This window comes from Pocillopora verrucosa, chromosome 12 (assembly GCF_036669915.1).
Source record: "Pocillopora verrucosa isolate sample1 chromosome 12, ASM3666991v2, whole genome shotgun sequence".
Classification (NCBI taxonomy): Eukaryota; Metazoa; Cnidaria; class Anthozoa; order Scleractinia; family Pocilloporidae; genus Pocillopora; species Pocillopora verrucosa.
This window is the reverse complement of record NC_089323.1, coordinates 18,623,132-18,651,088: the sequence shown is the minus strand read 5'-3', so window position 1 is coordinate 18,651,088 and position 27,957 is coordinate 18,623,132. Positions and strand designations below refer to the sequence as shown.

At 37.2% G+C, this 27,957-nt stretch overlaps 3 protein-coding genes across 3 annotated transcripts; 2 read left to right on the top strand and 1 right to left on the bottom strand.

The window, feature by feature from the left end:
* Positions 1–3,365: 3,365 nt before the first annotated feature.
* LOC131771457 (carbohydrate sulfotransferase 3-like) lies at positions 3,366–6,716 on the top strand. Its single transcript, XM_059087256.2, has 2 exons — positions 3,366–3,665; positions 5,063–6,716. Exons 1-2 carry the CDS (start codon positions 3,423–3,425, stop codon positions 5,915–5,917), a joined length of 1,098 nt encoding a protein of 365 aa, XP_058943239.1. The 5' UTR covers positions 3,366–3,422; the 3' UTR covers positions 5,918–6,716.
* A 176-nt stretch (positions 6,717–6,892) lies between these two features.
* Positions 6,893–9,185, bottom strand: LOC131771458 (carbohydrate sulfotransferase 3-like). Its single transcript, XM_059087257.2, has 2 exons — positions 9,053–9,185; positions 6,893–8,569 (listed from the first exon to the last, which is right to left on the bottom strand). Exon 2 carries the CDS (start codon positions 8,560–8,562, stop codon positions 7,414–7,416), a length of 1,149 nt encoding a protein of 382 aa, XP_058943240.1. The 5' UTR covers positions 8,563–8,569; positions 9,053–9,185; the 3' UTR covers positions 6,893–7,413.
* A 678-nt stretch (positions 9,186–9,863) lies between these two features.
* On the top strand, positions 9,864–27,747 carry LOC131771397 (exosome RNA helicase MTR4). Its single transcript, XM_059087181.2, has 31 exons — positions 9,864–10,087; positions 10,539–10,605; positions 10,898–10,960; positions 11,143–11,255; positions 11,732–11,792; positions 12,411–12,524; positions 12,673–12,705; positions 13,410–13,467; positions 13,655–13,779; positions 14,212–14,310; positions 14,991–15,090; positions 15,677–15,808; positions 16,066–16,145; positions 16,327–16,437; positions 16,526–16,627; positions 17,147–17,272; positions 17,748–17,898; positions 18,648–18,760; positions 19,145–19,204; positions 19,468–19,536; positions 20,360–20,488; positions 20,585–20,695; positions 21,070–21,162; positions 21,736–21,831; positions 22,703–22,800; positions 23,377–23,442; positions 25,768–25,873; positions 26,011–26,067; positions 26,485–26,647; positions 26,779–26,883; positions 27,227–27,747. Exons 1-31 carry the CDS (start codon positions 9,870–9,872, stop codon positions 27,277–27,279), a joined length of 3,072 nt encoding a protein of 1,023 aa, XP_058943164.2. The 5' UTR covers positions 9,864–9,869; the 3' UTR covers positions 27,280–27,747.
* Positions 27,748–27,957: the final 210 nt, after the last annotated feature.

Genomic DNA, 27,957 nt, shown 5'->3' with positions numbered 1-27,957 from the left:
TGTAGAGTGAAGTTCTAACCAGATATATCAAGTACAGGAGTTTTAGATCTTTTCTCGAGTTTTCGAGAATTTCTTATGCTTATTTGCCTGAACTTATCTGAGATAAACTTCAACCCTGAAAAGTATTCACTCAAAATGAACGGGACGGAGGCAAACTTCATAGTGAGAAATAGGAATTGTGTATTCCTGATGAGGCTTGCTGGTTGCTATGGAAGTGTATTTCAAACAATTACACCCTTAATTAGAATTAACAAAACCCGCGGTGTATAGGGCTTACTTGTGAATATGTTGACATGTATTTCTGCATGTTATAATAAAGAGCACAGTCAGTGAACAAGTATGTCAACCTTATAATCAAAAACAAAATATAACGATTTAGTTTTAAGTAACTAAGCTGGAAGTGTAACAGAGTGAGTGAGTGGAATATATAGGCGACAATCCACTGGAGCTCAGTTCTATCCGGCAAAAGGTACACCAAGATAATTTAATTCAAATGTGACTTTTTTTTTCTCACAGTCTCCAACGGAGAAAATAAAACAGAAACAACAAAAGAAAAGATTAGTTGTTACTGTGGGAAATGCGATTGTTTTTGACGTGTAGTCTCTTTGTGCGTTGCTTCTACTGATTTGTTGAAAGACATGACATATAGGCTGGTAGGAAACTCTGGTGGGGTTGTTTCGTGTGGTTAATCAAGTTGAAACCAACTGTAAGTATTCAGTGGGTAAAAACAGTCACCAGTTCAGTATCAGTTTTATGATTACCTACTGTTTACCATATGTATAGAGTAAACTAAGCTGGGGTGAGGAGACTTGAAACTTGATGAAAATGTAACATCTTCTAACAAATTTCATTATTATTATCTAATAAAAGGATCACGAGAATGTATAGTCTTGTTGGGTGGAGGGTGTTGTCTTGATGTTACAACAAATTCTCATTGTTAATCTTTTAAAAAAATGTGTAGCAGTTAGATGGGAGAATTGTGAATAAGATCATGGTATAAAGCTGACATGTATGTGGAATACAGAAATTCATCAAAAAAGAGAACATTAAAACCCAAACAAACACAAACACAAACACAAAATTCTCATTAGAACTTTGCAAAAGACTGTTTGATAGTCAGCAAGGAGATTTAGCCATCAAGCTCTAGTTTTTCAGGGGTGGATATCGTTATTCACTAGCTAGATCTCTGTTTGGTATGTTTTTTTTTCTTAACTGATCCGCTCAGTTGGTAGCGATTTATCCTTTGGGTGGCGTTATCAGCCTTTTGAAAAACTAGGCTCAGATCTATGGGGAAAAAGGACCGAGTCACTTTTTTCTTTACAGCGAATAATTCAAGCACTAGAGCCACAATTTATCCATGGAATAGTGCGTTTACTCAAAAGAAAAACACAAGCAGTTGCTTCCATTCCAGTTCTCACCGTGTACAGTTGTCCCCGAATTCTAGAAGAGGAACATGAGATTTCAATTACTCGAACGCTTGTCCAAAAAGTTCCTATTTTTCTCTCTCGTTATGGAGGATAATGATAGTCCACGGGTAGTATAAAACAGTACGAACTGAAATGAAGGAGAAGTTGTGTTTTAATCGCCTGGGAATAAAAGGGTAAAGTCACGAGAGAGAAATGATGACCACGTGTTCCTAGCGTGGAGGCATTCGTCTTTACCTTTTTGCCCTTTGGATCCTGTATTTTTTTTCAAAAACCGCTTTTAGCTTTTGCTGAATCCGTCATTTGTCAATTGCACATGTGGTTTCCCTTTCTGAAATCTGATTTCTTCAGTTTTTTATCATTATTTCGTTCATGGAAGTCGCCTTAGAAACGCCCTTTCTCTTTCGCAATATGCCCTTATAACCAAATTACAAATCAGTTTGATGATACAAGATAGAGAGACAGCCAGAGAGAGAGAGAGAGATCGCTGATTTGTATCAAAAGCCTTGCACAGTTCAAAGTATCACCTTCGTGACTGATGGCGGGTGGAAGGCGGCACATCCGTTAATCAAATAGTAATAATAAAGGAAAGCAAAAGAACAAAACGAGAACAAACACAAGAACAAACACAAGAACAAATCCAAAGCACTTCTTTAATTATCTCATCAACTCATCTGTAAAACATGCAGCCTTTTTTATTACAGAGCTTAGTCAGCCATTGTCAATCGTTTGTTGGGGCGTGCCGCGGAAGTACACCAATAGTTATCACCCGTTGTGTGAGTTTTTATCAATTTCCCGTCATTCGAAGCTTTTTGTCGGCAAAGAGAGAGAGAGAGAGAGATTTTATTCGCGAAGTCTACCACGATGTTTTATTTGTTTCTTTGCAAATTATATCAGAAAACTTCCTACTTATCCACATGCTGTGATCAGTTCTTTGACTTTTGAAGTTACCACAACAACACTACAGCCTCTTAGAAACTCCCTTCATTTTAGCTTTATGTGCTTGCATCTCAAACATCAGTTCCGTTCAATTACTGTCAGTTTTTACAATTAAATTCCAAAGTTTCATCAAAATCTGTGTAAACAATTCAGAGCCACTTTAATCTATGAAACTTTAAGATGGCTTTGAAATTTCAAAAATAGGTTTTCTTAAAAGTTTACAGAAAGGTGAATCTTGATATGTTTACCACATTTCTACGATAGATATAATGGTTTTGGAGTTACAGGCACATCAAAATATGACAAAGTATTGCTTTGGTTACTTAATACATCGAAAAGTCGATCAAACTGGTGGAGAAATAATTGTGCTTTTTTTTAATTACATTTTCAAAAAAGCCATCGAAAATTAAAATAGATAATTATAAGTTTTAGTAATGAAGTACCGCTTGTATTTGTTCAGGCGCAGTGAACATAACAAGGATTAAGCTGTAGGGTACTCACGAACAGATAATTTCCCGTAAGATTAAAATTCACGCGAGAAGCGTTGTCGTGACAACTAGTTAACCTTGTACAAGAATCTCTCAGTTTTACATTATTTGCCATATATCTGATCAGAGTTACCTTCCAGTGTTTCCAGGATGGTCTGATTTTAATTTTTTTTTTGAAGAGTCAAGGCATTCACTTTTAAAGTTTGCGTTCACTAGGAAGTAAATTAAGTTTATGACGGACTAAATCAAAGTTTAATTAATTTTATTCCGACTGAAAACACGTTTCACAGTTCAAATTAGATGCTTCCCGTTGACAACTTTTTCAGCACGCGCATGTGATTCTCGACTTTAATCTTTATCAACACGCGCTCAACTTCCGTCAGTTAGTCTCCTTAGAGGTTATTAACGATTTTAATCAAGATTATTTGTCAACAGTTTGATTAACGAGGACAAGAAAAAGAGATTTTCAGCAGTTGACAGCAATCAGGTTTTGAATACATTATAAACTGAGAGCAAAAGGTCGCACTGATGATGAATAACAACAGCTCTGATCGACAACTGATTTAACAACATGCGAAAGCAACTTGGTTTTCGCCATTACTTTGCCATCGGAAGCGTGGTAACCGCTCTAGTTCTTACGATTTCTTTTTTGAATGAGCGTATACCAACGTCGAGAGGTTTTCTCTCAGAAAACTGGGAGTCTGACGATGTTCCCTCTAAAAGTTATAAGCGACAACGAAAGGGTTTGTTAATCATAGGAAGAGGTCGATCAGGCACGAGTTTCCTGTCGAAGATGTTTGGGAGCGGAAAAAGAGTGAGTAAACAAATGTTAACATGAAAACATTCTTTGAATTAATCACACATCAATCTTATAATTTTAATAGCATTTGTTGTTCATGAATTTCACAGGGTCCTAAATAGAAGGATTACACAGTTCGAGTTTATCCTATGAAGTATTCGTCTGGTATATTTTGTTGTCAAAACGCCAACCAAAATATGACAAAAATTACCTGTTAGTGTGGCTTCAAATGAGCTCTTCCCGCAGAAAATTAAACAAACACACTAATTTGATCCGGTTTGCTTTAAGATTACCCCGCGGTTGGAAACAAATCAGGTTTAAGCGGAGGAGAAAGTAGCGAACTTTCCCAAAGGCCGAACTCTTCCCTCCCCTCTCCTCGTTTTGATAATTTTCTATCAGTTTTGAAGATATTTTGGCCAAAAGTTGGGATAATTGGGTTTTATTATTTGTGTATTACCTCTACACCAAAATAATGCTTATGAGCGTGAGAGGAAAGACGATTTAGGGGTCGCTTTAAAATTATCTTACACAAAGCTTCAATAAATTCTAGGACTCGATTTGTCCGAGATCATTACAACAGATTTTGATCTTTTGCCATGGCAGTTGATCTACCCTTTTTAGATAATCAACCATGAGTCAAAGTTATTTGATAATCAACCATGAGTCAGTTATTTGTGTATTACCTCTACACCAAAATAATGCTTATGAGCGTGAGAGGAAAGACGATTTAGGGGTCGCTTTAAAATTATCTTACACAAAGCTTCAATAAATTCTAGGACTCGATTTGTCCGAGATCATTACAACAGATTTTGATCTTTTGCCATGGCAGTTGATCTACCCTTTTTAGATAATCAACCATGAGTCAAAAGCTTGATTTGATCACATTTCCACCCAAACAACCCGAGGGTCAATACAATTAAGACGCCTATCGTGATGTAACACCAAATTCTCAAGAGTATCTGTCGAAGAAATATACAGTTCTGAGTAAGGAGAGTCAACTTTTTGATCACGAAAGGGTAGAGGGCTGCCATTAGTTTTATTTTTGCGTTCGTAGTTTCCTAGTACGTTCATTGACTGAATGACTGGAGGGGGGGGGGGGTACTTGGGTCAATTTTTGCTTAGAAACCCATTGTAATCTATTCTGTAGCCAATTGTAGACCCCATCTTGGTCAGTTTTAGGCAAATGTAATTTTCGCGATCTCAACTTTCTGTTATGTTTCTACCCTTTACCAGAACTTCCTTATCCCAAAAATTACGAAAGTGTGCGACCTTTTTAGTAACTGCATTGAAAATGTAATCCCTTCACAGTCAATCCAGTCGTGAAATGCGACCCCAATTAGCCTCAGGAATTAAGAAGTTCCCTCCCCCGGGAGAGCTGTGCAACTGGCGAGTGTTACCATTTTCATTCACAGATTTTCGAAGTTTATGAACCTTTACGATTTCGCAACCTCACAAACGTTGCAAAGATAGAAGTCCTGAAAGCATTTCTCTCCTGCAACTTCGCTTCAAGTCCTCTATGGCAAAAAGACTATTTTCCACCTTTCTGGTACTTGAAACAGAAGTATTATTTCGTTACTCCAAGTCAACACCTGGCGTGCCTAAAATACAGAAGTGGAAGTACACGCTGTTTCCCTGCGGAGCAGATGTTTACAAAATTTATCGATAAGTGCAGATACAGCTATGACAGCACTGTGCTTAAGGAGCTTACTGAACGGTTACCAGACACCAGTTTGTCAAGTCTAATACCGGAAATTATTGACCGCTCATTAAGTACAGATATCAGACTACTGCACGTTGTGCGTGATCCTAGAGGAAGTATTAACTCGAGGATTAAACTTAAGTGGATGCCAGATTACGAACATCCACAATTTAAGGAAAAGGTTCAAGACTACTGTAATGGGATTCTCCAAAACATCGAGTTTGGTTTACAACTTAACGAATCTCTCCAACAGAGATATAAACTTATCTTCTACAAGGATATAGCCACCTGGCCGGTTGAATCGGCGAGAGAAGTCTTCAAGTTCGCGGGATTAAGGTTATCAGACAAAACATTAAGCTGGATCGAAAACAGGACAAGTCCAAGTAAAATGGATTCGAGAAGGCAGTTTAAGAATCCGTACTCGCTAGTAAGGGATTCTAAGGCGAATATCGAAAAATGGCGGAGAGAGTCGCCACCGGAACGAACTATGATTATAGAGAGAATTTGTAAACCGTTGATAGAACTTATGGAGAAAATCAGTATCGAAAGAGAATATTTTTTGATATAGATATCTTAAGGAAGCGCAAAATGGTTTTGTTATTTTGTTAGTAGATATTTCTTACACTTTTAGTACAGTGGTACTTTCTATATTCCTTTTCTATTACACAACTTGCTGCCTTGGGAACTAGCTCAGATCTGAGTGAGAATGCTGGTCACCAGCTTATAAAGGTGACACTTACTAAGCTGTCAATCTTCATGCATCTTCATCATTTCTCACTTAGCCAGCGAATCACGTTAAGTTACGAGAAATAGTTCCCGCATGCTAAGTACGTACCTTCGAGATGTTTACGCTTTGCAAAATCTTTTTCTACCTTAAATTTCTTGCTCTTACGGTCAAGGTTGGGCAAAACAAGAACAAGATTATGGTAATATGAAAATTATAATGAACTTATTGACAGAATTAGAATCATACTTGAAAAGATATCTTAAGAGAAAATAGCCTTCGAAGACTCTTACATAACAACAGAATAAACAGAAAATTCGGAGAGGAAAGAGCGTACCCAAGGTACCGCCTTTACAAGAATTAAGTGCTGTTCGTATAAGTGCTTGATTATAAATTCAGTGCAGAAAATGAAAAGTGTTAGTTGTTTACACCTTAAGTCACCTTTAAAGAAAGAGGTGTCGGACAAGCTAAATAAAATTGTTACATAGAAACATCTTTCTCCATGTCAAATTCGCGACCGCAATAAAAAAAGGTGACAAACTGCTTGTAAGATAAGACCGCCAAAGGATAAGAAGACCGCCAAGAGCAAATGATCAACTTGCTTCTTATAAGTTTTTTTTAATGAATGGCTAATGGTAATGAATTATTTCCATTCATTTTCTCAACACCAATCTGGGGAAAACCTTACAATGTTTTCAGATTAGATATGTATATATATATATTTCTATCGTTTAACAATTTTCAACATTAATCCAGTGGGTATTTAAGGAGGCTTTGAACCAATTTATCGATTTCTAAAAAAAACTTTACAGACAGTGAAACTTGACATGCTAATTGAAATCTACTGATTAACTGTGGTTCGCCAAACTCGATTACAAGTTACAGTAATATAGATCTAGAATTAAGTTTGTTTTCAAGAGGCTGTGTCGTTGTCACTCTCTTCGTATTTATCAGAGAAAGGAGCATAACACGATATGAAATAAATGGGCTTGTTAATAACTTTTTAACGAGTAAATAAGCATTATAACAAATGTCTTTTTAGCCACCTTGAGGTCAGCGGAATTATCATAAGTTATCGTGAGTTGTCTTTCAGTGACACCCTCGCCTGTGTAGTCAGTTTTTGCGTTTCCTTTCAAAGAAACGTACGCAGTTGAACAAAGACGTTTAGTCGAACGCCTTTACTGTCTTTTCTTTCCTTTCCCACCCTTGTACTCTGTGCTTTGATGTCAGCTGCCTCCTAACCCCAATCTGCCCGAGCGGTGTCCCCGGAGGACTGCAGCGAGGAGAGATGGAACTCTTCATTTAATGAATTCAAGTATTTCAGAGTCGATTTTTCATTTTCATTTATAATTTGCCAACTTTGGTTTGGAAACTCTCTCCATGCCTAATGAATCCAATAGAGTTTTGCAATGTCTCTCAATGATCCGATTCCTGAAATAAAATGCATCTTCCCTCCATTTATCCGCGTTTCCTGAAGCATTCCGCACTGTAGAATAAGGTTTCTCCAGTTCCTTCTTGAGTGTTTCCGCGCTCGGTTTTGTTGTCTCTAATACCCATTGTTCTGTCTCTAGAGGCATTTTAAATCCAGCAAAGTCATAGATATCCTTGGCAGTCCCCAACGGATCATCAGCAATCTGCTTGTACAAAACCAGTTTGTACCTGTGTTTGAGTCCCAAGTCTGTTAACGTTTTATCCGCATGATATAAATTAATGAGAATTGAACCACATAGGTCCGCTGCAGTCGATGGTAGTTTTGGGCTGGGGTAATCTTTCACCCAGTCTAAATTAATTCGAGAATTAATGTTACCTCGGGGATCTCGTACCAGATGTAACACTCGCACGTCTAGATCCGGATTTTCCAATAAAACTCGAGGAACAAGATCAGCCAGTTTTTCTCGAGGTAACCTAGCGGGTGCGACCTTAACAACGCTGTGTTTATACTTTGTATTGCAAACACGATCCACAAAACCCGGGTTTTTTCCAAGTTTGGGACAATTTATATTCCTTACATCCCGAGTTTTGTTGCAAAAGTTTGGTGTATCGAAAATATTAACTGGCAGAGCACCAGTCCAGGGAGTGGAAACATACGACAGGAATTTTGTCGAAGCAGGGGAGCGTGAGAAATTACAAGCCATAATGGAACTTACTACTTGAAGTTCGCAACTTATGCAACGACGATAATACTGGTTTTCGTAAAAAAACCATCTTTGAGTTATCCAGAGCGGCTCGTACACCATGAATATTTGTGGATCGTTTGCAAACATTGCACTTATAAAGGTCGTCCCAGAGCGATCCTGACCAAAAATTATTATGCCTTTTCTTGGAACTCGTAGAGAAGGAATCTGAATATATGTGGATTGTTCTTTTTTCAAACTCGACTGATTACCACGGTATGTTTTAACATTAAATGTGTAAAACACGTAACCTAAGAAAACCAGTGAGGCACTTAAAAGTGCTGACCAATATTTAATGAAATTTCTCGTCCGCATCTTTAACCTGTAAATAATAAAAAAGGAAATCAAAAACGTAAACGAGCTTGGGAAACTTTTAAAGATTGAAGTCATTTAGGGTACTAATATTTCTTTTGTTGCAATTATGTTATACGCCTGCATAAATATAGAGGTTGGCAAACGATTTATATTTTTATGTGACGCGTGAGTTAGTTAAAAATTTAAACGTGACACGTGGCAAGTCAAGATGAGATCTGAAGTTTCCCTTTTGCTTTTTGTTACGCGCGCTTAAAATATTCTTGAGTTCGAAAACAAAAAATGACGCGCGAATTTCTCTAAAATGCATGCAGGAACCTTCTCTTTGCTATCCTTAACATACACAACTCCAAGCTATGATAATCAGCATATTTATCAGGGCAAATTCTTTTAGACCATCCAGTCACCAGTTTTTATGCTGCGGTAGGACATAATGAAATTGGGTTCGCGCTTCCCACACAGGTCACGATCGTCTTCGATTTAAAACTCTTACCTCTTGGAAATGTACTTTTTTCCTTATGTTATGACTCAGTCATCAAGTCTAGTCAGGTTCAATGTCACAGCTTTCAAAACCAGACAATACACGCGATGGAGATTTACAGAGCTAACAACACGCACAAGTAAATCTGAACCTTAGCTCACAAACTAACCTCTTGCCAAAGGCAGGGTGTTTGCGATAACACAAATTGCAATAAATTTCTGTCTTTTTTGATTTATGTGCAAACATACTTCTCCGAGACACAAAGTTGCTTAGTGACACAGTGCAAAAGACATGCGTTACTTATATTAAGGAAAATAGCAATGTAATTGCTGCTTTAGTTTGTAAATATAGCTGGCGTTTTCAAAATGTTGCACAGTTTAATTTTATTTATTTATTACAAAACCTTTGAACCTGAAATCGTGTGGTTTCACTGGCTTTGTTTTGTTGATCTAAAAAATGCAAAGGTTGAGCACTACAACCTTAAAATTTTCTCCCTAGAAGTTTTCTTTTTTTTCCACCACGGAAGTCTATTCGAACATTTTCATTAGATGTTCTGGGTTTTTTGTGTTTGAACCTATCAACGCAATGTAAAAGAAACACTCACTGAGGAGGTTATATAATGCTATTTTAGATAATTTTGGCAGATATAAGCGTGGTCATTACCAACCGGAGTATCGCAAATGTGGTTCATTGAAAGAAAAAAAAAAAAAAAAAAAAAAAAAAAAAAAAAAGAAGGAAGTTACTCAATACTCTCAGGGGTAGGGCAAGGAGAGGTTTGATCTCAACATCACTAATGGTCAGCTGTCATACCCAATCATACATGTGAAACATGGCGGACGCTTTTGGTGAAGACGATATCTTCGCTGTTTTCGAAGATGATTCAGGCAAAAAATCAGATAAAAACAATAAGAAAGGGAAGAAGGAAGCTACTGATTTATCGAAGTCCACAGGAGCGTCAAGTATCGGAGAGAAAAGAGAATTTACACCGGGCGCTATCGACCTCGATGATGCTGGAGCTAAGAAAGCGAGAGTTGACGACATGGAGAGGTGAATCTTGTCTGTTTGCTCTTTATTACGTTTATGATTAAAAAATGAGTAACAAGTAAAAGTAGAACTTTTACTTGTTAGTAGATTTTTGTCGGAAAATAGTTCACCGTTGGTAAAATAACGAAACAGTCAAGTGATTGTTTACATTATGGGTGACAGTAAAAATCAGGCTCCGAAGAAAACTGTCGATCGGTCGTGTGTCCACCGGCTGTTGGGCGATAGCTGTCTCTTTGTCAGGCCGATCGTTTACCGATTGTCGTCATTCTGTGAGTAACCTGTTCTTAACTACGACCAGTGCTTGTGAGCGCATGTTGCAGTGATTCTGATAATACAGCACAAAGTTGCTCAAAGAAAACAAAGAGTTATAGGAATTGTAGAATTAGTTTAAAGGAAAAGTTAAGTTACTTTGTCTTTTAATATATATGTTTTTTTTTTTATATTCGTCACGAAGTCTCCTGGAGACAATTCCCAGAGTTAATGTCAGAAATGTTGAAACTATTGAAGCCTGCACTCACGAGGTGAGTTTTTACAAGAACAATCTTTTTTTTACCACTTATCAACTAACATTAAAAGTGCATGTGTATGTTTTGATTCAAATATTTTTGTGAATTAAGATTTTTGTAGTTGGTTGGTTTTTTATTTTCATTTGCCACTCATGGAACACAGCAAAATAAGAATAAGGCTCACTAGAAACATCTAAACCAAGAAAAATTTGCACCATAACTTAGTCATAGTATAGGCTGTAATCAGAATGTGAGCAACAAACCATGTACTGTCTTGCTGATATCATAAATTTTCCATTTCTTCAAGGTGGCAGTTCCAGAAGGATGTGATTATGTTCCATTAGAGAAAAAGGCAACAAAACCAGCCAAGGTAATTGTCACTTCTTTTTCTAGTTCATCCATAGTAATAGATACTATAAGGTAGCATAGCAATGTGGTGGGTTAAATTGTTGCCAATTTCACAAAGAGTATTCTTCATTCACAAAAAAATGTTTCTGGTAGACAAATGATCAAAGAAAATGAGATTTAATTATTGAAACTTTTTCTTTTTAGGAGTATCCTTTCATCCTGGATCCCTTTCAAAAAGAGTCTGTGAAATGTTTGGAAAACAATCAGTCAGTCTTGGTGTCTGCTCATACATCAGCTGGAAAAACAGTTGTGGCTGAGTAAGGAGATTTTTTTGCATAACCTAAGGGTAATATTTGATGGAATAATCTGATTGTCTACATGTAGGTAAGGGAACATTTAGTCTTGAGGTGGACTGTTTTTGGATGTTAGGGATTGATGTTAGACAACCTTGGTTGATTGTACATCTTTCTCTATATCCCGGCGGAAGAGACAGTGACAGCAATTTTAATACAGTACTAGTTGTGGAATATTTGTGAACAAAGATTCAAGCAATTGTCAAACATTCTGGTTGCCTTCTATTCACACTCTCTGCCCTGTTTGAATCCAGCCTGAACAGTAGATTCTCACCACCAGTAACTATATATTTCTTTATAAATTAGTTTTGAGAGTTTGCTATCATAGATATCAAGGTGGACCATTTAACCTTAGCTCTAGTTTGGTAGCCCTTAGTCGCTTTGCTTCCTTTTGGTGTTTTATTGTGTACAAATAAATTATTTTTGTGTATTGTTGTTAGGTATGCTATTGCTATGTCTCTAAAAAACAAGCAGAGAGTCATTTACACTACACCTATCAAGGTAAGAAAGGAGTACAGCAGAATTTGGATTTTTCAAATAATTGGTTTCGTGAAACTCTAGATAATTGTAACCAAAACTGGGCCCCTTTCTCCATCCAATGCTGTAACTGCTCCTCCCCTCATCATTATTTTATCCAATTTTCTCTTCATAGGAATTTTAGAAATTTAGATTAATTTAGTTTGAAGGAGAAATATATATCTTGAACTTAAATCCTTTAAAAAAGGATTCTCTTAGAATCTGTCTGTTGTGTTTTATTGTAGTTATGTAACTATTTAGTTTACATACTATGGTTTTCAGTTGAGTGAGACTTGACAAAGTTTGGCTACCATGGTTTGATGTTAAAATTGTTTCATTGTCATAGGTAGCTGGCTCTGTTTCCAGTGGCAATGTGTTGTTTGACATCTTTTCAAGGGCTTTCACATTTAAAAGTTAGGGATGGATAGCTCTTGAGATTTTGTTACCTTTGGAAATGAGGAAAATTGCTTGTGATTACAACATAATTTCATTGTCAAAACCCTGTCACCAAACTTTTTCTGCATCTCACTCAACAGCAAATTGTACTGCCCACAAGTTATAAAGCACTTTGTCATTATTGTTTGTTTTGTGATGTTTTGTAAGGCTCTCAGTAACCAAAAATACCGTGAGTTGTATGAGGAGTTCCAGGATGTTGGTCTGATGACAGGAGATGTCACAATAAATCCCAGTGCAAGTGCTTTGGTCATGACCACAGAGGTATATGCACAAGTTGTTTCTTATCTGACATTTTTATTGTTCTGTGGTTCATTAAGCTTGTAATGTAGTGTACATTTGCACACATGTAGTATTATTGAAAAGTTCTTTTAGCCTTTTTTCTTACAAGTTAATGTGTGATTGCTTTCAGATTTTGAGAAATATGCTGTACAGGGGCTCTGAGGTTAGGAAAGTTTTACATAATTAAATGGAGAGAATTTGTGATTCCCCTTTGAGGAACTACCTTAGTTATTGGGTACAGGTGTTGTGTCAGACCCTTTTTCAGTATCTAATCTTAGACTGAAGATCTTTTTGTCTGACATCACTTGCAGTTTTGTAGATTGTTTAGGACTGGGATCTTGAGGTGGGAATATTTGTTTTATTTGGGTGGTAAAATTCAACATCATGATCTAGAATGGGATTAAGATTTAATTTAGTGTGCCACACACTCATGCTGTCTCAGGTATGGTGGACTGTAGACCAAGAGGTTTTCTTTCAGGCAGAAGGGTTTCTTTTGTTTTTTATGACAAACAGCTGTTACCCAGTATTTCTAAGGGTGGTTTAGTTCACCTGTTCCCTCTTAAGATCTCAGAAGTAACTCTCCAATCAGTCAGCCTTACTTTTTTTCACAATGTTAGCTCTGAAAACTTGGTGTTGTGTGAAACATTTTCTCTTGATAGGCATTTTTCTTTACTCTCATCACCTATCTATTAAATGGTGTACAGTATTTAAATTATAAGGAGAAATTACAACTTGGTCACTCTCGAGAGTAAAGGGGTTTGGTTTTTTAGTCTCTCTTTTAGTTACAAATCTTCACATTGATTACAACCTTCAGAGGTCTTTTAATGGGGATTAACGTCTTGTGTTTGTCTCTTCTTTCACTTGTAGGTCATGAGGGAAGTAGCCTGGGTTGTCTTTGATGAAATTCACTATATGCGAGATAAAGGTGGGTGTGGAGAAATTGGAGTGGATCTTTTGATAAGGATTGTGATAATGATAATCATTATTACGATCATGATAGTGTATTGACATATGATTTACTAAGGATTTAAATTTAATTTATGTAAAATTAAATTATGTATTATGTTTTTTTCCCTGTAATTATTGAACTACTTTTCATTTCCTGTTTTTAGAAAGAGGTGTAGTTTGGGAGGAAACCATCATTCTTCTTCCAGACAATGTACATTATGTGTTTCTCTCTGCTACAATTCCAAATGCCAGGCAGTTTGCAGAATGGATTGCGCACCTCCACAAACAGGTTGACAAATTATTGCTTCTCTGCTCATTAAATGATTCATTTTGCATTGCTTTAGAGAACTTAGAACTACACTTGTATGTTTTATTCTGGCAAACAAACAAACTAGCTGCCTTTGTAATATGGCAAACTGAATCTTATAGATTTAGCTGAACAGTTATTCAAGTCCTTCTATCCGAGCCTGAACTTAACCCTTAAAACCTTAAGTAACCAACATCTAATTTCTCCTTACAGTAATACTCCTGAATCATTCTTTAAGATCATGAGAATAAAGGAAATGATCACAAACTTAAGAAGCTTCAATTGTTAAACAACCCACCTTGACAATACCAAAGTAAATGCATATTAACATACTTTTCCCAACCTCATCTAGTAATGATTAATTAGATGTGTTCTGCACAGAATGATGTGTACTAAATGTTTCTTGTTGTGTAGCCATGTCATGTGGTGTATACAGACTTCAGGCCTACGCCTCTTCAACATTATATTTACCCAGCTGGTGGAGATGGTCTTTTCCTTGTTGAGGATGAAAAGGTATGTGTCTACTCCATCAATGTAAGTGAAAAAGACTTCCTCAGGCAACAATGGTTGTGAAACTGCTGGAATAGAAAACTAGAAGTACAGTTGAATCAGTAACTCAAATTCCCCTCTTACTTGAAGCAAAACTGATTTCCCTCAGATTTACCTCATATATTTACTGTTATTTTAACCCATATAACTTGAAACCCTGAGAACTCAAAACTCCCCCTAACTCGAAGCAATTTTTACATGAGAATAAAGGAAATGGTCACCAACTATAGAAGCTCTTGATTTTTAACCCTTTAACTCCCAAGATCTCATCAGTAATTCTCCTTTCTGTCTGCCAAATGATTCTCATTATGTTAGTTTGGAGAATTTGGCATCAGATCAATTAGTAATCCCATAATTGATTTTTTTTTGGATTCTCATTACTTGTGTGTATGATATTGTATAAATACAGTAAGGAGAAATTCTGTCTCGGTCGCTCATGGGAGTTAAAGGATTAAACAAATTTTAAAACGGAAATGTACTGAGAACAGTATGGAGAATATGCATACTGATGTTATGGTGTAAACCAGGTTCATCTCTGGTGGCCCCCAGCTAGCCATTCTTCAATTTAGACTAAAGGTTTCTTTTATCTGGTAACATGAGAAACTGTCAGCATTTTTAATATCTGTTGATGTTTGCTTTATTAGGGAGAGTTTCGTGAGGAGAATTTTCAAAAGGCCATGGCTGTCATAAGAGAAGGAGGAACTGACCCAGGGAACCTGAGAGGAAGGAAAGGGGGGACTAAAGGTGTGTCTGGGTGTGGACAATTTTGTGTATTGCAAATAGTATTAGCTGTGCATTTTATTTTTCATCTACACATGTACACTCTATGATTCACCTATGTCTGTCAACTTACTACCTACTTACTTACTTACTTACTGCCTGTCGCACCTCTTGGCATGTAGGGCAATGATGAAATCTTTCCGTTTTTTCCTATCCTGGGCCCGCTTCTGGATTGCCCCCTGTGCCTTATGTATGGTCTTCATCTCCTCCTCAACCATCCGCTGCTGAGTCATTTTAGGTCGGCCTCTCTTTTTCTTTCCCTTGGAAGGAAATTTCAACTCATTAATTTGATGATAATTGATCTACTCACTACTGACTTTTAAATCACTTTGTTTTTGTCTGCTCAAACATAGTACAAAAGATCACAAAAGTGCAGTTTAATAGTCTAGAGCATTTTAGGAAAAACTACAACAACAGTCAAGCAACAAACTTTTCTTGACATTCAATTAATGAACACACCCAATCAAAATTTTTTCCCTCTATAAATCAGTATTGATGGTCAAGTGGGACTGGAAATTGCAGAGTTGTTAACTTATAGGATTTATTTCAGGTCCTTCAAATTGTTTCAAAATTGTCAAAATGATCATGGAGAGGAATTTCCAGCCTGTGATCATCTTCAGCTTTAGCAAGAAAGAATGTGAGGCATATGCTTTGCAGATGTCTAAACTGGACTTTAATTCAGGTAAGATGATATTATGAAGATACATGTATGGTGGCCTACTGAGGGGGAGGAGGGGGGGCAGTGGCTCGTATGAGGGACTGCAGCTCAAAATGTCTGGGTTAAAACTTTGGTCATATACATAAGTGTTGCCCATTTGCAGTAGCAGGAGTATAAATTGTTGGGTAAACCTGACAAAATACTTGCAGTGGTCCTACAGTGTGACAAGTGGAAGTTGTTTTTCAACTGAAGTCATACATGTAGCTCTTTCCCTTTTCTAGGTCAAGAGAAGAAGTTGGTAGAAGAAGTGTTTAATAATGCTATTGACTGTTTATCAGATGAGGACAAAACTCTTCCTCAGGTAAAAAAAAAATTATATTTCAATAAAGCGGCATTGTGATGGAAGTTTCTTTTATTTGCAAGACCATGCAGTAGTTAGTGCATTCATGTGCAAATTTAGATGCTCTTCAAGCAATTCCCTGGCCAGGAAATAGATTGCATACAATGTCTGCTCAAAATAAGGCATTACTTTCAATTTTTAGGTGGAACATGTTCTTCCCTTGCTGAAGCGTGGTATTGGCATTCATCACTCTGGACTTCTTCCAATTTTAAAGGAGACCATTGAAATTCTCTTCTCAGAAGGTTTAATCAAAGTAAGTATATCCTGATTCCTTGCAGGCAGAAAACTTAACAATTGAGTCCTGAAGTTTTGTTATTGTTGATTGGGATTGTTCTTTTCAGGCTCTTTTTGCCACTGAAACATTTGCTCTTGGTCTTAACATGCCTGCAAGAACAGTTGTGTTTACAAATGCCAGAAAGTTTGATGGGAAAGACTTCAGATTTGTGAGTAGTTCTAGTACCTCTTTCCACTTTTCAATTTTGCACATTGGGGGGAGATGAGAGTTAAAGTATTTAGTATAAAAATTGGTGTTCTCTCCTGAATATGTTGATCTCAATGGAAATGTGTCTATTATTTTATCCTGGATTGTAGGCAGTAATATTAGAGGGTAGGTGTGGAAACAGCAACAAAGTGGTAATTTTCTCAGTGGTAAGGGATTCACCATTGCCATCATGCCAGACCCCAGACCCCAGACCCCAGATCCAGACAGCTGTCAACACAACACCAGCAAACTACTCTATTTAATAAATATGTACTGAAAATGTGGGAGGGAGGGAGGGTATAGGGATATGATGGAAGCAAAGTAGCAAAGCAAGGATAGCAAAAGCACATGATGATGCCTCTGCAAATCTCCAAGGAGCCTCCCACAACACTCCAGTGACACTACTGAATTGATCAGGTTATAACAGAATGATATTCCCCATATCAATACACTCAGCCCTGTGATTAACCCTGATTTCCAGATAACATCAGGAGAGTACATTCAAATGAGTGGCAGAGCTGGAAGACGTGGCATTGATGACAGAGGGATAGTCATTTTGATAGTGGATGAGAAAATGGGACCTGATGTTGGAAAAGCAGTGTTAAAGGTATCATACTTTTCCCTTAGCTTTTGGTGAGATTAAGGGCCATTTTCATACAAACAATGAACCAGTAACAAGTAACTTTTAATTGTTAACAACAAATGAGACATGTCTACACTGTACACCCAGTTCCCTTGGAGATCTTCTTTTTTTGCTAAATAAATTATGTTTTACTTTTTGTTTTAACTTGCTTTATTCCCAGGAGTGATACAAATTAAAATAATGTAACTTCTTATCACAAAATCAATTCATTGTCAAGTGTGTAAGATGGAAATAGAGGAAAACATCAGTTGAAGGAATGTTTGATAAAAGAGATTAGGTTGGGATAAAGATGCAGTGTAAGTCATTACATGCAAGTGACTGTTTCCATAACTGCACTGTAGTAGTGGAATTGAGAAGAGGCTGTAATTAAATTTTTAAGACTTTAAACTGGTCAGTACAGACAATATAACTTACTCTTCAATTTTTTTGCTACCAACAGGGCCAAGCAGATCCACTGAACAGTGCTTTTCATCTCACTTACAACATGGTGTTGAACCTGCTGCGTGTGGAAGAAGTGAATCCTGAGATTATGCTGGAGAAATCATTTTATCAATTTCAGAATTATGCCTCTGTTCCTGGCTTGATTGAAAGTAAGTACTGCTCAGAAGCTTTCAGTTGTTAATTGCAGCCAGACAGATTGTGGCTGTACATGCCTTAACTCCTGGAAGTGATAAACATGTAACTTCTCCTTAAGGCATCCATACATTATCCAGCAAGCTGGTAATGAGAATACTTAAACTTGTCAGGTAGAAGTCACTATCTTGATCTCACTCCAAATTCTCAGAACCAATTTACTAGGAAATTTGTAGCAGCCAGAAGGGAGAATTAACAATCAGATCTTGGGAGTTAAAGGGCTCTGCTGGTTCTGCATTATTTTTCATGGTCATTATTTTATCAGAGTTTGAACCAGTACTGTACATACTGTATTCCTCAAATAAGCACCTGGGCTCCTATATGAAGGAAGGTGCTTATCATTCTTCTGCACTGATTCCATTGTAGTTGAAGCTTAAGTAGTATAGATATTAAATGCTAGTTGAAACAGATTTTCCTTTCATCCCTATGATTTAAGAAATTGAGGGAGGAGGTGGGTGCCTTTTCAAGGGGGGTGCTCATTTGAAATTATGCTTAGGGGTGGGTGCTCATCAAAGCTTGGGTGCTTATTTGAGGAAATGCAGTATAAGCAGTCGTAGGACTGCATGAAAGTATTGAGCAACAACATTTTTTTGGGAGCAGTTTTGGTGCTTGTTGTCTCTTATATATGGGTATACATGTAAATTACAATTTCAGTTAAAATTAGCTTGAATCATGACTGTGTTCTCTTTTTCTTTGTTGTTTAAAGAGCTCAAAGATCTTGAAACCCAGAAGGAATCTTTGGAAATCCAAAATGAAGAATCCATTATGTCATACTACAAAATGAGACAACAGATAAATAGACTTGGGGATGAGATGCTGGTAGGTGTGGCTTTGATTGTCATTAACCCTGTAACCCCTAAGAGTGACCAGCATCTAATTTCTCCTTACAATATCACCCTTGAATCAGACATGAAGGTCATGAGAATAGAGGAAATGATCACCAACTAAAGCAGCTCTTGATTATTAAACAAATTCTCTTTGTCAGCACCTTGGGAAATGAATGGTGAATAGTATGGAGAATGTGGATATTGATGTTAGGGTGTAGAGAGTTGATTTTTCTATTGAGCAATTTTCAGTCAAATGTTAAAAGTAAGGTAGGATTGTTTTGCTTTTCACAGTGGGATCAAGGTACAGAAAATAGGTTAAAATTAGTAGATAATATTTTGTCATTAATGGTAATCTTTATTTCTACCTATTATTTAGGGTTATGTTCATCAACCTAAGTATTGCCTTCCTTTTATGCAACCTGGACGGTTAGTTGAGGTAAGGAATGTTTTTTTTTTTTTTGTTTTTTTTTTTTTAATTAACAATTATTAACTAGGAAAAAGACACAGGTTTGTTAAAAAACAATTTGTTCTTACAAAGTTGACAACAAAACTGAAGCCTCTGTTTGTTACTTCCCTTATAATTTTAAGTGATCTGGGTTACTTTCAACACCATTTTCACTTTGAATAGCAGGGAGATCTCTAATGTAATCCTTCATACATATATTTTGTTGTTCTTCTTTGTTTTGCTGCTTTTTGTAGGTGAAGAATAATGACATTTACTTTGGATGGGGTGCGGTTCTCAATTTCCAGAAGAAGGCCAATCAAAAGGTATTTAATGGATTATATAAGATCATTGAAGCATCTAAACTTCCAGAGAATATTGCGTAGTGAATGGTTTAAACTTGGGATTAACAGTTAATCATTTAGTCTTGTCACAGTCCTGAGAAGGAATGATGTCAATAATGGTGAGTGATGCTTTAACAATCATAGTAGAACTCCTCATCAGAGAAATTGACTCAGTTTTTTCCAAGGTATTTGTTCCTATTTATGTTAATAAAGTCTGCTCTTGAGACAAGTGGACTTCTCTGCCATACACTGTAGCTTCTCTTGTGTTTGCATAGCACAAAGTGACTTTATTGTTACATGTACTTCAGTCTCCTCTAGGATGGGAAGCCAGTCCATCACAGGGTTACCCCACAACATTTGGTCAGATTTCCCTTTCAGTTTTCTACAGTAAATGGTTTGAACCTGTGGGTAACATGTGATAGTGTAGTCTGATTGTCTGGGTGAGTGTAGTCCAGAGATGGACTTTTGTTGGTAGTTTTGACAACCAGAATGGAAGTCATCAATCAGGTTGTTGAGAGCTCAGTCACCACTACCAGCAACAGTCCTTCTTAGGACCACACTTACTGGATGATCAGGCTACACTATTGCATTTTTCTGCTACCCATTTATCCCCATGGGCGATGGGTTGGTGGTGAAGTGTCTTTCCTATGGACACAATACAAAGTCTGAAGCAGGGCTTATCATCTGCACCAGAAGATAAAAAAGCCAACCATAAGATTACTGGACCTCCCACAGTCTAACCTTATCATGACAATGATCAGAAGTTTTACTGGAAATAATATTGTTGTTTAAATCCCTTCCTCAGAGTGGTCCAACACATGGGGAGACTTTGTATGTGTTAGAGGTGTTACTTAATTGTTCCAGTCAGCCGTTGAAGTCAGCAGATGGTGAGACACCTCAGCCATGCGGGCCTGATGAAAAAGGAGAAATGCAGGTAAATCAGTGATTCAGGATTTACTGGGTTAATTCAAATGTTTTCCAAAAAAATATGGCTGCATTTATTAGAAGTACAACATTTTTTTCCCCTCAGGTTGTGCCCATTTTGTTACAATTGGTGAAAGCAATAAGTAGTGTCAGGTTGTACATTCCTAAGGATTTGAGGTCACTGGACAGTAGACAGAGTGTTGGAAAATCAGTCAAGGTTGGTACTTGATGAATGTTATTCCAAAGTATTGAGAAACTTACACAGTAGGTTAAAAATTCAAGTTGCTTCACTCAAAGGCTCTAAAGCACTAAGCAAGTAATTAAACCTTTAAACCCTAAGAGTGACTAGCATCTAATTTCTCCTTACAATAAAACTGCTGAATCATTCATTAAGATTGTGAGAATAAAGGAAAGGATCACCAACTTAAGATTCTTTTGATTGTTAAACAAATTCTCCTTGTCAGCAACAAAGGAAACATATAGAGAAAAGTATAGAGAATATGGATGCTAATGTTAGGATGTAAAGGGTCAAGGAAAGGAGTCTTGGCAATTAACAGCAAACAAATTTTTACAGTGGTCTTCTTTCAATAGGAGGTACAACGTAGATTCCCAGATGGCCTACCAATGCTGGATCCTATAGAAGACATGGGAATCAAAGATGATGGATTAAAGTCTGTCATAAGGGTGAGTGCAATCAAAGCCTCTGTTGTAAGTTAAATATATTTTATTTAAAACTAATCAAAATTTTTTCTGATTTTGTAAAAGCTAAATACACTATGCCTGGTCTGCTCTGATGAAGGGGTATCCTAGATTTGATAATGATATCCAAGTAAAAATGTTAATTTTCAATTTGGAGGTTGTTAAATGAGATCTTAATGAGAAGAAGTTTAAAAAATTTGTTAGATTTTTCTATTTCTTAGTACAGCTATTTGCACATGTTTTGAAACTTAGACTGTTCACAGGTCTTGGATTGACTCTGATCATGGAGAGGAACATGTAATGTAGGAGACAAAAAAGAGGGTCCAAAGTGGGGCCCAATAGCCAGCCCCTTTTCATGCCAGGAGCCTGTGAACAGAGACAACTCTTAAGTGAGAAGCAGAAATCAAGCCTAAGAAATGGGAATAGTGTAGCATACCCTCTCTACTTAAGTGCACTTTGTTCTCAACATTTCCTTTCACAATTTCTAGGAAGGAAAAGAATAAGTATTGCTATAGGTAATACTAATAAAATGATAAATCTTTCTGTCTTTTCAAACAGAAAATAGAGAGTTTAGAGCATAGAATGTACACTCATCCAATGCATAAAGATCCTGATCTGAAATCCCTGTACAATTTATGTGAGAAGAAAGCTCAGGTAAAATATTGTCATGTGTAAGAACTCATCATTAATGTGAAAATCAAAAAAACTGTTAGCACCACAAAATATTTATTAATTAAATAATGTATTCAAGATGTTTAGATGTACTTTTATTAACCCTTTCACTCCCAAGATCTTGTGAGTTATTCTCCTTACTTTCTGCCAAACAATTCTTATCATAGTAGTTCAGAGAATTTGGTATTGGATCATCTGATAACCCTCTAAGTGACACTGTTCTTTCTTCTCATCACTTGTCTGCTTGATATTGTATTGATATTGTAAGGAGAAATTCTGTCTTGGTCACTCATGGGAGTTGAGGGGTTAAAAGCCTAGAAAATATTATAGCAATCAAGCACTGTGGATGATCTCAGCCACTTGCTTGTATTTTAAAGGGTGCTTTTATTTAAAGGAGGGCTATTAATAACTATCTTGTTGGAAAGTTTGTAACTTTAGTTAAAATTAGTGAAAAAGGCTGCTGTTATAAGAAAATGTATAAAAACTAGTAAGGAGAGTATTTATATATTATGTAGAGGGCTTGATGGGTTAATCATTATTGAGAAGAGTATTTATATATTATGTAGAGGGCTTGATGGGTTAATCATTATTGAGAAGAGTATTTATATATTATGTAGAGGGCTTGATGGGTTAATCATTATTGAGGAGAGTATTTATATATTATGTAGAGGGCTTGATGGGTTAATCATTATTGAGGAGAGTATTTATATATTATGTAGAGGGCTTGATGGGTTAATCATTATTGAGGAGAGTATTTATATATTATGTAGAGGGCTTGATGGGTTAATCATTATTTTATAGAGACAGACTTGTCAAAGCAAAGCCACTTTAATTTTCTGTTTGCCTTATGTAGATTATCAGTGAGATTAAAACAGTCAAGAAGGAATTGAGGAGAACAAAGACAGTTCTGCAAATGGATGAACTCAAGAGTAGGAAACGAGTTTTGCGAAGGTACCATTATGCACTTCTAAGTGAAATAAAATATGTAAAACTAGTTACAGTCTTCTAGTTTTAATTTGTACCCAAATATTGACATGGAAACAAGTTAATCTCCAGTTTCTTGTATACATGCATTAGCTGTAGCCGTTGCCGTTTTTTTTCTGTTTTTGCTTGGTTGGTTTTCATGCTTTTGTCTTATGATGGTGGGAGATATACAACTTGTGTGATCTCTGAGCCAAGAGGTTATGTTCTTGAGTAGCATACATTACCCTTACGGTGCCTCCACCACCCCCCCCCCCCTCCTCAACATTGTATAGGCGTAACATCACACTATAGGGAAACCTAATGAAGTGCAGGGGGGGGGACTAACTTATGATGGATTAGCATCCCATACAAGCATAGTAAGAAGTCCCTCCTCAACCCCCCCCCCATCCCCCATTAGTAGCCGAAATCGTCCTCCCTACAGGATTTTACTAATGAACCATGGAAAAGTTTATTTACTAACTGCCCAACCTTTGAAAACTTGAAGAAAGGAGTTATGCGAATTCTGTTGTTTCTCACCCTCTGTCTGAAACACTAATATTTCAGGTTGGGATATGCCACAGCATCTGATGTAATTGAGCTTAAGGGAAGAGTCGCTTGTGAACTAAGCAGGTCAGAAAAATTTATTATATTAACTTGATGGAGCTTTCGTGGTCATGGAAATATTCCTAAGTGTTTTTAGACGCACAAGAAACTTGTGTGCGTAAGATACTAACGAAACGGCCAAACAAAAGAGAATCCCAAGAGTGCGCGAGGTATCAACGAAACAAACGAACTAAAGAGCATAGTAAGAGTACGCGAGATACTAACGAAACAAACGAACTAAAGACAATCGTCAGAGTGCGCGAGATACTAACGAAACATACGAACTAAAGACAATCATCAGAGTGCGCGAGATACTAACGAAACAAACGAACTAAAGACAATCGTCAGGGTGCGCGAGATACTAACGAAACAAACGAACTAAAGAGAATCGTCAGAGTGCGCGAGATACTAGCAAAACAAACGAACTAAAGACAATCGTCAGAGTGCGCGAGATACTAACGAAACAAACGAACTAAAGACAATCGTCAGAGTGCGCGAGATACTAGCGAAACTAAAGACAATCGTCAGAGTGCGCGAGATACTAACGAAACAAACGAACTAAAGAAAATCGTCAGAGTGCGCGAGATACTAACGAAACAAACGAACTAAAGAGAATCGTAAGAGTGCGCGAGATACTAACGAAACACGAACTAAAGACAATCGTAAGAGTGTGCGAGATACTAACGAAACAAACGAAAGACAATCGTCAGAGTGCGCGAGATACTAACGAAACAAACGAACTAAAGACAATCGTCAGAGTGCGCGAGATACTAACGAAACGCGAACCAAAGAGAATCGTAAGAGTGCGCGAGATACTAACGAAACAAACGAACTAAATGAGAATCGTCAGAGTGCGCGAGATACTAACGAAACAAACGAACTAACGACAATTGTCAGAGTGCACGAGATACTAACGAAACAAACGAACTAAAGACAATCGTAAGAGTGCGCGAGATACTAACGAAACAAACGAACTAAATGAGAATCGTCAGAGTGCGCGAGATACTAACAAACAAACGAACTAAAGACAATCGTCAGAGTGCGCGAGGTACTAACGAAACAAACGAACTAAAGAGAATCGTAAGAGTACGCGAGATACTAACGAAACAAACGATCTGAAGAGAATCGTCAGAGTGCACGAGATACTAACGAAACAAACGAACTAAAGACAATCGTAAAAGTGCGCGAGATACTAACGAAACAAACGAACTAAATGAGAATCGTCAGAGTGCGCGAGATACTAACAAACAAACGAACTAAAGACAATCGTCAGAGTGCGCGAGGTACTAACGAAACAAACGAACTAAAGAGAATCGTAAGAGTGCGCGAGATACTAACGAAACAAACGATCTGAAGAGAATCGTCAGAGTGCGCGAGATACTAACGAAACAAACGAACTAACGACAATTGTCAGAGTGCACGAGATACTAACGAAACAAACGAACTAAAGACAATCGTAAGAGTGTGCGAGATACTAACGAAACAAACGAACTAAATGAGAATCGTCAGAGTGCGCGAGGTACTAACGAAACAAACGAACTAAAGAGAATCGTAAGAGTGCGCGAGATACTAACGAAACAAACGATCTGAAGAGAATCGTCAGAGTGCGCGAGATACTAACGAAACAAACGAACTAACGACAATTGTCAGAGTGCACGAGATACTAACGAAACAAACGAACTAAAGACAATCGTAAGAGTGCGCGAGATACTAACAAAACAAACGAACTAAAGACAATCGTCAGAGTGCGCGAGGTACTAACGAAACAAACGAACTAAAGAGAATCGTAAGAGTGCGCGAGATACTAACGAAACAAACGATCTGAAGAGAATCGTCAGAGTGCGCGAGATATTAACGAAACAAACGAACTAAAGACAATCGTAAGAGTGTGCGAGATACTAACGAAACAAACGAACTAAAGACAATCGTCAGAGTGCGCGAGATAATAACGAACCAAACGATCTGAAGAGAATCGTAAGAGTGTGCGAGATACTAACGAAACAAACGAACTGAAGAGAATCGTAAGAGTGCGCGAGATACTAACGAAACAAACGAACTGAAGACAATCGTCAAACGAATGGAAAAGAATCCTTGGAGTTCGCAAGATGCTAACGAAATATACTTTTTTGTAATCTTTATACTTCTTGTAATATTAGTTTTAAGATTTCGATATAGGAGATAGATTTCTTTCGTCACATTATCTTTCGGGTGGAAAATTCATCGATACCATTAGGAGAAATTTCTCTTTGGTCACTGCTAGGGCTGAAGTGGTTTTGAGAGAGCGATTCCTTTCGTGTACATTTATGTTCAGGATGTTTGCTGCTATAATACCATTTTGCTATTTGATTGTAGTGGGGATGAACTGCTACTGACAGAGATGATCTTTAATGGAGTTTTCAATGAACTGACAGTTCAACAGTGCGTGGCTTTACTCAGCTGTTTTGTGTTTGAAGAGAAGGTAACTTCCAATTACTTACAATATTGTTAACTGAGTATTATCTTTGCTCATTTTCAGCACACCATTGAGAAGTGTTGTCCCTTTTAATGTATTTTCGCAATTAATTCCTTTGATTTTATTCACCTACCGTAAAACAGAGTGACGAGATTCCCAAACTGAAAGAAGAACTTGCAGGTCCCTTGAGACAAATGCAGGTAAGTTTAACATTAGTGCTATTATAACTTTATTTTGTAGTACAACTTGTACATCGTCTATTAGTCTACTTGTCAAATAGTCCGTCCGTTTGTCAGTGCGTCACTCAGTCCGTCAGTCAGTCAATCAGTCAATCACTCAGTTCGTCAGTCAGTCAGTCGGTCAGTCAATCAGTCAATCTGTCAATCAATCAGTCAGTCAGCTGGTCGGTCAGTCGGTCGAGCAGTCTGTTAGTCAGTTAGTTGGTTAGCCTGTTAGTTCGTGAGTGTCGGTCAGTTAGCCTGTCTGTCTGCCTTTCAATTAGTTATTCACCCAGTCGGTCAGACGGTCAGTGAATTAGATAGACAGTCAAGTATGTGAGCAGCTTTACCGTTAGTTCAAGCTTTTGTTGCAAATTTCATTCGTGGTTATATCTTTAGGAATCTGCACGGCGTATTGGAAAGGTTTCAGAAGAAGCTAAACTTGAAATAGATGTGGAGACATATGTGGAATCCTTTAAACCTCATATTATGGACGTAGTGTTTGCCTGGGCAAATGGAGCCTCATTCTCTCAGATTTGTAAAATGACTGATGCGTTTGAAGGTAAAAACGACTTTTCCCTTTGCATATGATTGCGTAACTTCCTTATTCAATTAGAGCTGTCACACAACAGAAGATGACGTAGTTATGCAAAGTGAAGTTTATGCGCACCAATTTGTTTATGTGTTTATCAGGAAGTGTTATTCGTTGTATGCGACGCTTGGAAGAACTCTTGAGACAAATGTGTCAAGCATCCAAAGCCATAGGAAACACAGAGTTGGAAAACAAGTTTGCAGAGGGTAATATATTTTGTATTAAAGATTAATAATGAAACAAATTTTTCTTTCATTACGATTGTACCTTAATCTGGGGGTCTGGTAGAAGTGCAAAATTTTTTTGCTGTGGGAAATTTAGCCCTTAACCCTGATATTGAAAAAAACAAAAACAAAAACAAAATTAATAAGGAAAAAATTAAATTAGTTTAATTTTGAGTTCGTATAATTTACCCCTGTCCTGAAATCCATGTCCTTGAAAAAGTGTATTGGGAACAAATTACTAGGAACAAATAATGTAATAGTGTATTGGAAAAACGCTCTACTGAAGTTTGCTGAAAGTGTTTTTTTTTTAAATTTGTTTTCCAAGGAATAATCAAAATCAAGCGGGATATCGTTTTTGCTGCCAGTTTGTACCTCTGAGATGTGAAGAGAGAGTATTTACCTATTTTTCTTTGGATCTGTGCGTGGTTCAGCGTCACTTATGTATGATAGACAGAGAAATCCTGAAATAATTATCTGCCGGAAGGTCAACACGTATAGACTAGAATTCACAGGGACTATCTTTCCCTCCTTGTACTCTTCAACATCGCCAACCTTGTCTACAAAGGTTATTTTTTGATGGACATTGTAGTAATGTGAAAAGGACACTTCCAAGAAGCAAGGAGAAAGAATATCGAATTAATGTTAGTATCTGAGAAACTGCTCACCTACCCCTCCCCTAACCCAACAACAGTCAACTGATAACAAGTTAGAGTTAATCTTGGGTGAAGGGAGGGGTGGGTGTGCGGCATCTCAGTTACTGACTTTGATCCAGAATATCTAGCTTGGATTCGCCATTCTTTCCGCGATAAATTTTGTAAATACTTTATTGTAGAGTTGTGATTAAATTGTGCATTGAAAGTTAAATTTGTTGTCAGAATTGTTGTTTACAACCCTCGCTTGATCCTTTTTTGCCATCGTGAGGATCTTTCCAAGAGAACTTTACTTGATTTTATTCAATTAATCGTCGATGTGGTTGGCATTTTCCTTCCCAACCCCCATTGCTTCTCATAGCCGGCAGAGCCTTGGCACATGAAATCGAGGGATTGCGTAGACACA